At 40.9% G+C, this 12136-nt stretch overlaps 1 protein-coding gene and 1 long non-coding RNA gene across 2 annotated transcripts in view; both read right to left on the bottom strand.

The window, feature by feature from the left end:
• The window catches only part of trappc10 (trafficking protein particle complex subunit 10), a gene marked incomplete at its 3' end in the record, with an annotated part of 82659 nt that extends 81247 nt beyond the window's left edge, over window positions 1–1412 (bottom strand). Inside the window, exon 1 of the mRNA XM_079518623.1 lies at window positions 1144–1412. Coding sequence (XP_079374749.1) covers window positions 1144–1204 — 61 coding nt within the window. The 5' untranslated portion in view covers window positions 1205–1412. The remainder of the gene's footprint in view (window positions 1–1143) is intronic.
• A 7527-nt stretch (window positions 1413–8939) lies between these two features.
• LOC306935451 lies at window positions 8940–12136 on the bottom strand. Its single transcript, XR_013791392.1, has 3 exons — window positions 12077–12136; window positions 11198–11516; window positions 8940–10966 (listed from the first exon to the last, which is right to left on the bottom strand). It is a non-coding gene; the product is annotated as an uncharacterized lncRNA (long non-coding RNA).

The raw sequence follows: 12136 nt of genomic DNA, 5'->3' as shown, positions 1-12136 counted from the left end.
GACATGCATAGCAAAATAGAGATATTTCATTTAGCAATCGTGTTGGATATTACACTACATGATTCACAATCATATTTGACAACCATAAGAGCTTTGCATCAGACTGTGTTCAAAAAAGTGTTGAGTTCAACCCTAAAAATGGAGCAACCTATAGAAGCGTCCAGTTCGCAGCTTGCATGGCCGCAGCACCAGCCGGGGGTCAATTCCTAAAATAACCCCATCTTATAATAATCAGCTTCCATGAGAGAGAGAGACCACACAGTAAAACAGATCAATGTTATGATGATGTATCCATTTGTAGAGTGTAGAAGAAGAGACTATAGATAGCTACAAGTAACCAAATAGTGTATCCATTCGTAAACTCTCAAGAAGAGTGTGTAGTCACTGTAGTGTACTATAAATGTAACCAAACGCACCCGTTGATCCGTCTCTAGGCTACATTTGGACACACTCCCTCGGAGACGATCGAGTTCCAACTAAGACAAGTGGATACATTATGTCACACAGTAACAAAGTGACAGATCAGATCATCAGAATGGCGGATTGCCTGTCTGTATGTCTTGTCAGAATATAAGCCCCCTGATCGCTCGATCCACCGTTTGTTCCAGTCACGATCGTGTGCACGGCACGGCGTGTCTCTATAGCCTAACAACCCAGCAAGGTGAACAAGTCCTGCTTGGTGACAGACAGTGTGACAGCAGCCAGGTAAACGTTCGAGCTGCGATCCCATAACTGCTGCAACCTACCAGCCGTTACTGTGACGTACGAGGAACAAGGCCCCTAGTATTAGCCGACCTATAGCAACGTTAGCCTGATAACCACCACAGTGACTTGTTATCATCCATTTCAAATGATGGTGGTGGGTGTTGATAAGCAGACGATCGGGGGAGAGGACAGACAGACAGGCCATGCACAAGCCCGACATTGTAGCAGCTTAGACAGACAAGATCAGACAAGACACCGAACGAACCCGGTACCGGTACTGGGGGGGTCGGGGGAACCGGGTCGCCCCGGAGAATGTGTCACATTAGCCGGGGGGGGGGGGTTAGCTAAGAAGCTTTAGCTATAGCTATGCTTGTCAAAAAGGCTGTGGTGTTGTGAAATAAATAAGACAACTGCCCACCAACAACAGAAACAACTCACATGTTACGATCGGCTTGTTTTCCATGGTATAGATGATCGGCTTTTCCTCTTGAGGCTCCATGGGTGTTCAGCGGTAGCCCCCCATGAAAGTGTCATGCACGGAATGAGCGTTGTTTATTACGCCGACTGGAGGAGGAGAAGTGCTTATGTGTGCAAGAGGCGCTTGTGATGAATCGATGGATCATGGATGGACGGTATGGTTGGTTGGTGAGTGAGGCCTCCTGTCTGTGTGTGTGTGTCCGCTCCTCCTCCTCGTCGATCGCGCTTCCTGGAACACCTCCTTCACACAGCGAGCACGTGACGTCAGCCCTGCGTCATTAAAGGGACCGGTGCTGCTTTTTCGTGTAGAGCAACCAGACAGATCTTCTCTACTGACCCCCAGATAGTAAAGGGCATTTTATCAGGTATTTGACCAATCTGGGAACTATAAATCGTTACCAATTTCTTCACCAATGTGTTTCTAAAGGTGTCTAATAACATGTACTAACTAAAAGATTGAAATTCAACTCCCGTGGGAAATTTGAGTTATTTGCATAATATATGACCATACCATTAAAGGACAACTTTAGTTTTTTTCAACCAAGGTTCATGTTTTAGGTGTTATTAGAGAAAGTAAAAGTGTGTTGTTTTTTTCTCATTTGCTGCTTTCTTTCGTTTTAGGGATTTTAGCTATTTTTGACAGGGGGGCGGGGGCATTCGAACATGGGGCTATAACTATGTATTTTTTTTACAATTTTTTATAGCGATTTATTTTTTTATTATTTACTATAGTCCTACTAGACCCCAAGAAATTACATTTGGCCACAAAAGATCACTGAATGTGAAGGGGGTGACAAACTGGCATGTTGAGCCATACAACACAGTATAGCAGCCCCCTATAGTAGGCTACCCCCCTTCACATTAGGTAGATCCTGTGATCTTTTGTGGCCAGATGTAATTTCCTGGGGTCTAGTAGGACTATAGTAAATGATAAAAAAATAAATCGCTATAAAATGTTGTAAAAAAATACATATTTAGCCCCATGTTCGAATGCCATCCACTGACCTCATCACATTTGTGATGAGGGCTATGGCTGTTTTCCTCCCAATGAGTGTTTTTTGTGCAAAACGAATGCTTGGAATGGATTCAGAATCATGAAAACCCCCTAGTTTCATATGTCACATTCTACTTAAAGAACGATGAAATTTGGACTTTTTTGCCTTATGGTATGGTCACATATTATGCGAATAACTCAAATTTCCCACGGGAGTTGAATTTCAATCTTTTAGTACATGTTATTGGACACCTTTAGAAACATATTGGTGAAGACATTTCTTGGTAACGATTTAGTTCCCAGATTTGCATAGGTTTCTCTTACTATAGAACACATTATGTTAAGTCTGACTCTGGTCTACATGAAAAGCAGCCCTGTGCCAGGGGATCCCCGAATTATTTCCATTGTGGATTGTCAGCTGGGGGTCCCTGTCACAGAACATTTTCAGATGGGGGTCCGCCGTGGCCAAATAAAATACTAATTTGGGCTTTGGGGGCCCCTCAATGACCCCCTGTAGGGTGCCCAAAGTGGGGTCCGGGGACCCCTGGGGGTACTAGAGGGAGTTCCGTCTTGAACACATGACTATAGAGATAGTGTGTAACGATTTGCAGGATTTTTGGACACAATCTGGAAGAGTAATATCAAAAAATGTGTTTTTCAAAAGTCGGCCTCCTGGTGGCGCTATAACAGGCCGTTCTGGAAAATTTGGGGCAGAGGTTCATCTTTGGCATCCAGGGAGTATGTGTGCAAAATTTGGCATCAACCGGGTTAACGGTGCCGGAGATTAGCTGTACACAGACGGACGGACGGGGACACACACGGAACATGGAACAATAGCCTACTGTGAACTGAAAAAAAAAGTTTTTTGCAAAAGACGTTTCTTTCTATTACTCGTAGAAAGAGGTAAGGGCCCTGTGTGTGTGTGTGTGTGTGTTTGTGTGTGTGTGTGTGTGTGTGTGTGTGTGTGTGTGTGTGTGTGTGTGTGTGTGTGTGTGTGTGTGTGTGTGTGTGTGTGTGTGTGTGTGTGTGTGTGTGTGTGTGTGTGTGTGTGTGTGTCTGTGTGTGTGTGTGTGTGTGTGTGTGTGTGTGTGTGTGTGTGTGTGTGTGTGACTGCGCGCGTGCATGCACGTGTGTGCACGTGCGTGTGTGTGGAAATTGATATATTTTTTATTGGCCTAAAATATTGTCTATATACAGTACATACATTCATGAATCCACTTGCTGACCGGCTTTTTTTTATAGGGGTTTATATATGTGACCATACCATTAACATCCTATAAGGCAAGATTTTCAAATTTGCATTATGCTTTATGTAGCATGTGACATATGTCAAACTAGGGGTTTTTCATCATTCTGAATCCATTTCAAGCATTAGTTTTGCATAGGGATGTCCCGATACACTTTTTTCGTTTTTACGATCCGATCCCGATACCACAATTTCTGTGTTAGCCGATACCGATACCAAATACTGATACCAGTGTTGTGATCTCGTCTTGTGTTTATTGCTATCTAGCTATATATCTCTGTGTTGTGTTTTTAGCAGACTCCTCACTCAAATGTGCACTTGCAGTTTGGGCAACTCCAAAGCAAACTCCACATGCCCCAACATTATATTTACCTGCCATAGTGTCAACCCCTTACCCCTGTGTCGGATCGGTGGTTAGACTGGCATATTTGAAGATACCGATATGACCCGATATGACAAATAAGGGCCGATACCGAAACTTTTCCGATACCGATACAGTATCGGGACATCTCTAGTTAACATTTGCACAAAAAAACACTCCTTGGGCTAAAAACATAGCCAATCGTTATGAAAACATGCTACTTACAGCATAATGACATTTTGACATTTTTGCCTTATATAGGATGTTAATGGTATGGTCACAAGTGGATTCACGAATGTAATAGATAATATTTTAGGCCAATAAAAAAGACTAGTTACCAAATTTTGCACTTTAAACAAAAGAAGCCTGTTGACTGCAGTGCCGGACTATAATTAATTATAATTTGGAATGGATAAACCATGGCTTTCTATACTGCAGAAAGCCTGGCAGGAGACTCCTGCATGGTTATAGGCTATCAGCCTATAACTTTCAGACTATAATTTCTAATCAATTCAACCATCATCTTATGGGTTGAATTTAGTTTATTTTTTGTTAACTAGTCACTTCAATAAGGACAATTACGTGGCTTACATGGAATAGGATTTCAAGGATGACACAAAAACGTTTCAAGACTTATTGTATTGTATTGTATTGTGGATTTCCATTCATCTGTGTGAGTGTTTCTGCAGTGTCAGCATTAAGCAGCAGTCAAAATTAAAGCCTGCAACATGACTTTAGAGTTTAGAACATGACGTTTGGAAATGGGAAAAGTCTGCTAGTGCAAATTAAATGTCTCAACTCATATGTGTGGGAAGCATGGACAGGTTATGGACCGGACCAGGCCAATGAGGCCCTGCAGGGGGGGCCCCCCGTGTCTGACCTGCGAGGGTGTGGTGGTAGGAGGGCCCCTAAAGGCCATGCAGGCACGTGCACACATAGACATCAAAGGGGGCTTCAGCCCCTGCCCTTTTACCCGTCTGTAAAACAACTGCCCTTTCCAGACCACGAATGAATGCAGCATTTACTATAGTGGAAGAAATGCAAATGCCACTCCTTTCCATGCCATGCCGGAAGGCAGCATTCAGGAGAATGAATTTGGAACGTAGCATTTTTCATTGAACAAATGTGTTTATAGAAATCCATGTCGTACACACCGCATCTCCACCGCATCTCCACTAGCTAGTAGTCTGAAAACCCACCTCTTCAGACTCCACCATGGCCCGTAGCACTTGCCCTAGCCTAGCCCCTTAGATAGCACATTATGTAGACTTAGATTGATTGATTGATTGATTGAAAATTACAGTACATTTCAAGCACAAACTCAATACAAAGGCTGTTAACTGTGACGACCCAATTAAGCATTACACTTGTTTACAACAGGGTCCACCATGTTCAAATCATCAAAACATTTAGAGACGTACAAATAGACACTTCTATATAGACAAAGAACAGTACAGGAATTCATCATAATGGAGGTAAAAAGGGAAAAGAAACATATACAGTGAGGGGAAAAAGGGGGAGGGCGGTGGGGGGGGGGGTCAGATTTTACGGGGGCCAGTTTCGAATTGCAGCCATCCGTAGGTGCCCTTTGAGAGCGGTTTTGAAGGAGTCAAGGGATTAGTATTTTAAACAGACTTATAGCTTGTTACGTAGACAGCTCTAGAAATAGAATTGCACTTTATGTAGTCATAGCACTTTATAGTACACATGTATAATATATTATATAGTATAGTATGTATAGCTTACATAGATACTCCACTGTCACGTTCTTAGTTTACTCATGATTCATGATAACTATACTTTTTATATATGTGATGTATGCCATGCTTTTGTTATTGCTTAATGTAAATCGCTCTGGATTAAGAGCGTCTGCTAAATGCCTAAATTGTAAATTGTCTAAAGAGTGCTCGTTTGCGCCCCGAAAATAGCTGATCTACAAGCTCTCAACGCGTCGCAGCGCGACGCGTTGTGAGCTTGTAGATCTGCTATTTTCGTTATTTTTGTCCAAAAGTGCCCTCTTATACGGGATTTCAGCCCCTGCCCCCCTAACACTCTCTGCACGTCCCTGTAATAGGCCTATCTCACAGCCCCCTTTCCACGCCCACTTCCGGTAGATAGTGGTGTCATTTAACATTAGGTATTTACACTTTGTAGGTATTTACACTTTTTTTCTCTGGAGAATCTAAGTACATTTCCTAATGTTGAAATGTCAAAGACCGATAATAATATGAAGAAAACACAATGGTATAACAACTCAAATAAGTAGAATAAACCATGCCTTTACAAAACGGTATAGTTTGTGGCTTGTGAAAATACCTCTTTTAACATGGAAGCCTATGGACCGCAAAAAAAAATAACACCACTAGCTCCAAAAGGGGGCGTGGAAAGGGGGCGGGGAAATGCTGTGAGATAGGCCTATTGGCCCAGGGGAGGGCTGCCTTGAGTCTGATATTCTGCATATAATCTTCGAGCCGATATTGCAATGACAAAAGCCAACCAATGCATCGCAGCAAATGCTTAACCCATTTAGACCTGAGGACGATTCTACAAAATGTCTTCTAAATCCTGACAGTTTTCTGAAAAACCTCATGTTTCTATGTCAGTGGTTCTCAAACATTTTCATGTCAAGGACCCCTATATTATATGTAATTGGCCGCCGACCCCCATCTGAAAATATGTTGTTCCAGGGACCCCCCCAGAAGCAAAGATTTGAGTTAAAAACGTTGGCTCTGAAAGGGGGGGGGGCGGGCGGGCGCAGTCGAAACACAGCCGAAAGCCATACAGCAGCTTGTAGTCCAAAATGTGGACTACAAACCATGTGACTTCCATTGGAAATGCATTGGGACACTCACAACAAGCATGCATCAATGTTGTATGCTAGATCGAAATGTCTGAGTGAGGCCTATGGCCTCACTCAGACCTTTACTGCATTGCGGTATGCTTGTTGCATGAATGTTGTGTAGTGTCATGGCCGGCCCAATGCATTTCCAATGGAAGTCACATGGTTTGTAGTCCACATTTTGGACTACAAGCTGTTGTATGGCTTTCGGCTGTGTTTCGACTGCACCCCTCCCCCTCATACAACACAAATGTTGTGTCAAACCATGTGACTCCCATTGGAAATGCATTGGGGCGGCCATGACACTACACAACATTCATCCAACAAGCGTACAGCAATGCAGTAAAGGTCTGAGTGAGGCTGAGCTCACACCTTTCATGCAATTCTCTGTGCTCGTTGGGTGTTGTGTCATGGCCGCCCAGCGGCCCAATGCATTTCCAATGGAGGTCACATGGTTTGACCCAACATTGTGTTGTGTGAGGGGGAGGGGCGCAGTCGTCCTCCCACCCTGAGGCCTAAAAGCCTGATAACCAGTGGTGGAAAGTAACTAAGTACTTTTACTTAAGTAAAACAATTGAGTACTTTTTCCACCACTGCTGATAACCATGGTAGTAATTTAGTAGTTTTAGTAGTTAGTACTGTGACTAATGAAACCATTTGCCACTTCAGGTTCAGGTTCATTTATTTGTTTGTCCCCGAAGGGCGATTTGGTGTACAGCAAAGCATTTAACCCATTTTGACCTAAGATCAGATTCTAAAAAATGTCTTCTACATCCTGACAGTTTTCTGAAAAAGCTATATTTCTATGTCAGTCGTTCTTCGATTTTTCAAAAATAGCAGAGCTACAAGCTCGTAGCGCGCCACTCGGTGGCGCGCTATGAGCTTGTAGATCTGCTATTTCAATAGCTAAAGCATAACATAATGCTAACACCCGCCCAAAATGGGTTAAGGTAACATAAAACACAGTATAAAGCACATGCGGGTAACAGTGTTGTTTTTGTCGACTAAAACTAAGAAGAAAAATGTCAGTCGACTACCCTTTTGTCACTGACGACAACTAAATGGAAACTGAATAAAAACTAAGCCATGGTGACTAAAAGTAATCATAGCATAGTAAGTGTAAAAACAGTCATTACGACGGCATCAAGGCCCGCCAAAATAAAATTTGTTTGACTAAATCAACTGTAGATTTAGTCGACTAAAATTGTATGATATTTAGTCGACTAAAACTAGACTAACACTAAAACATTCCAGGCGAGTAAAAAACTAAGTGAAAACTATTCAAAAGACTGACTAAAACTAAAATCAAATGTTGCTGCCAAAAACAACACTTAACTGTCCTGTTGAGGCCTAAGGTTGAGGCATTCTCTGTTTCCTCCAAAGGATCTTTAGCACCTCTCTGAGGGCATGTGTTGTCACTGACGACAACTAAATGGAAACTGAATAAAAACTAAGCCATGGTGACTAAAAGTAATCATAGCATAGTAAGTGTAAAAACAGTCATTACGACGGCATCAAGGCCCGCCAAAATAAATTTTGTTTGACTAAATCAACTGTAGATTTAGTCGACTAAAATTGTATGATATTTAGTCGACTAAAACTAGACTAACACTAAAACATTCCAGGCGAGTAAAAAACGAAGTGAAAACTATTCAAAAGACTGACTAAAACTAAAATCAAATGTTGCTGCCAAAAACAACACTTAACTGTCCTGTTGAGGCCTAAGGTTGAGGCATTCTCTGTTTCCTCCAAAGGATCTTTAGCGCCTCTCTGAGGGCATGTGTTGAAATTGTGCTGAGCTAGTTGGAGGAAGTGCTTGAATGTTTTTAGGTCAGGTTGCAATTTTACCTGATGAAGGCCGCCTGCGGTCGAAACGTTTTGTATATTATTATGGTGTTTCAATAAAAGAACACCATTGGAGCAAACCTGTGTGCGGACTCTCTTCTCTTCACTGCACTTACCTTAGTCCAGCACCAGCCAGGAACTGGATGTGCGCTAGCCACCTGCTTTTTAAACAGGTTGCAATTTTAACCTTACTGATGACTATTTCCATGTTCTTCATTGAGTTTAGGTGTGTTTCCATATCAGAAAGTAATAGAGCGCAAATCTCAGCTGGTGACGTATATGTCGATCAGTGTCGGGTGGATTAAAGGTATATTCAGTGATTTGACTTAATTCAAATATAAATATGAAATGTGTTAAAAATATTAGTACTATGAAGAGAAGTACTGTGAATTTAAGAACTTATGACACACTATTTCGTTCACAGGTTTTAATTAAAAAAAATGCTCACATGTGCTTACCACATATATATCACTATAAAATACATTAGGCCTATATTCATAAATGTGTGCTAATTTCTCTCTCAGTTGGAATGGAGACAAATCTGAAATGGTAACCAGATAATTGGCCATTTGAGAACATGATCTGAGTAGGAAAGAGAGATAATACATCTTGTGATGTCAAAGTGCAATGTCAAACATTTAAAAAAAAAAAAAAGGAAATAAAAAGAGCCTCATCAAGTAGAAAAGGTATTGTACCAAAAAAATGAATTTAAAGTAATAAAAATCACTCACCCGCAAACATGACAATCAGTCACCAGAATACGGGTGTTTTCAATTAATCTGATGAAAGGAGATGTAGTTCGCACACCGGCCATGGAGAAGAGGATACAACGTTTCGACCCCTTCGGGTCTTCGTCAGGATATGTTCAATGAATCTAACATGGTTAAAATGGTGTTTGAAAATACAATGGGAAGCTTGTATATGGACTTCTGTTAAAATGGCCCCAAACTGTGAAATACCCCTTTCATATATTTGACCAATGGCTGTAGCCATAATATATATAAGAACGTACACAATATGTATTTTGTAACACGTTTTTTTTTCATCCATACTTACAACACATGTACAAAATGTGATTATGTGCACTCATTTCTTCCCTGTCACAGACAATGTGTCTAATTTAAAATGTCTTGAAAAATGTCCAATAAGAAAATCCATTAACAAGTTAAACAAAATCGATCTATACATACAGCTGTATGGTCACAAAAAAATATATACACCAAAGGCTTTTCCACACACACATCAATCATTTGGGTTTCTCTCCAGTGTGAATTCTCTGGTGGCTTTTAAGGTTTTCTATTTGAGAAAAGTGTTGCCCACACTGATCACATCCATAGGGTTTCTCTCCTGTGTGAATTCTATGATGTCTTTTAAGGTTTTCTATTTGAGAGAAGTGTTGCCCACACTGATCACATCCATATGGTTTCTCTCCTGTGTGAATTATCTGGTGGCTTTTCAGGTTGGACTTGTCAGAGAAGTGTTGTCCACACTGATCACATCCATAGGGTTTCTCTCCAGTGTGAATGGTCTGGTGTCTTTTAAGGTTTTCCATTTGAGAGAAGTGTTGTCCACAATGATCACATCCATAGGGTTTCTCCCCAGTATGAATTCTCTGGTGGCTTTTCAGGTTGGACTTGTCAGAGAAGTGTTGTCCACACTGATCACATCCATAGGGTTTCTCTCCAGTGTGAATGGTCTGGTGTTTTTTAAGTTTGGACATTGTAGGGAAGCGTTTTCCACACTGATCACATCCATAGGGTTTCTCTCCAGTATGAATTCTCTGGTGGCTTTTCAGGTTGGACTTGTCAGAGAAGTGTTGTCCACAATGATCACAGCCATAGGGTTTCTCTCCAGTGTGAATTCTCTGGTGTTTTTTAAGGTTGGACAACTGAGAGAAGTGTTGTCCACACTGATCACATCCATAGGGGTTCTCTCCGGTGTGAATTCTCTGGTGGCCTTTAAGGTGTGCCATTTGAGAGAAGTGGTGACCACACTGATCACATCCATAGGGTTTCTCTCCAGTGTGAATGGTCTGGTGTCTTTTAAGGTTTTCCATTTGAGAGAAGTGTTGCCCACACTGATCACATCCATAGGGTTTCTCTCCAGTATGAATTCTCTGGTGGCTTTTCAGGTTGGACTTGTCAGAGAAGTGTTGTCCACACTGATCACATCCATAGGGTTTCTCTCCAGTGTGAATTCTCTGGTGGCTTTTAAGGCTGGACGTTTGAGAGAAGTGTTGTCCACACTGATCACATCCATAGGGTTTCTCTCCAGTGTGAATGGTCTGGTGTCTTTTAAGGTTTTCTATTTGAGAGAAGTGTTGCCCACACTGATCACATCCATAGGGTTTCTCTCCAGTGTGAATTCTCTGGTGTATTTTAAGTCTAGACATTGTAGGGAAGCGTTTTCCACACTGATCACAGCAGTGGCATTTTTGCTTAGCCAAGCTTCTTTGTTCATTCACCTCTGGTAGAACAGGGAAGTCAGACTGATGCAACACTGAATTGGAAAGAAAAAGGAAATGATGTTTAGAGGCCTTCCTGGACTTAAAATAGCAAAAACTAGTGTAGAGTTAATGTACCCAATTTTCAATTTAGCATCCATTTATATTTCGATTCCACAATAGTTTTATATTCTAGAAAAGACACAAAACTGGTAGTCAATGCTAAAATAAATCAAAACAAACAAATGACTAGATTTAAAAAAAAAGAGAGACAGTAAGTAACTTACAGAGGTCTTGGTGATCATTGGGTCCTCTCTGTTGAGCAGAATCATTTGAGGTGGCGTTGAGAGAGTCCATCTTCACTTCAAGCCTGGAGTCCACAGTCAGATGAGAAAGTATTGATATCCTGAACGGACAACTACAAACTCTTCTTATACCAGAGAGCCTGAGGTGGAACTGTAAAGTTCAACTCTGTCCCACTCCAAAGGAAATACAAGGACACAACTCCAATTTCCAACTCAATCCAATGATTTTTTATTTTCCAACTTTTACGCTCAGTGTTGGCTTCATTGGTGATTGGCTGGTCATTTCAGTTAGGTTGAAAACCTTCGAACACAAAGAAACAAAAGATTAACAACATTGCCAAACAACAAATGATAATCCTTTCAAACCAACAGGTTATTTTTAACCATTCTTGATTTTAAACATTAAATATTCTTAAATAATCAAATGTCTTTAAACAATTAGTGTTCTTAAACAATGAATGCCTAAATTAAGTCTTTTAAATTAACTTATTAAAGTCAACATTTTAAACATTTCAAATTACTTCACCTTTAAACATCTAGCATTTTAAATTGAATAAGTAGTTAAAGAAAATAGCTGAACTTAAGCTTGTAGATCAGCTCTAATTGAACAAGGCATTTTAAACCTTTAACATGAATTGTCCATATTTTAGTAGTCTTTTAAATTCTTAATAATTTCTAACTTTGGTCTTATTTTGTAAAGAGATACTATTAAACATAAATTAAATCCAACTCTCAAGCAAGTTAATGTGTTCCTTCCCCGCTTCAGACTGAAGCAGTTGAAGCTACTAAACACAATTAGCCATATTTAACCACATCAAACAGTACATACATAAGTAAATAAAACAATACAATATCACCGACCATTGGCGTCTTTGGAGGTAAAACCCAAGAGTTGTCTTTGCTGTTTGCATCTGGTGTTTG

The sequence above is a fragment of the Electrona antarctica genome, assembly GCF_951216825.1.
Source record: "Electrona antarctica genome assembly, chromosome: 13".
Taxonomy (NCBI): Eukaryota; Metazoa; Chordata; class Actinopteri; order Myctophiformes; family Myctophidae; genus Electrona; species Electrona antarctica.
The sequence above is the reverse complement of the archived record's forward strand: the minus strand, read 5'-3'. Positions and strand labels throughout refer to the sequence as shown.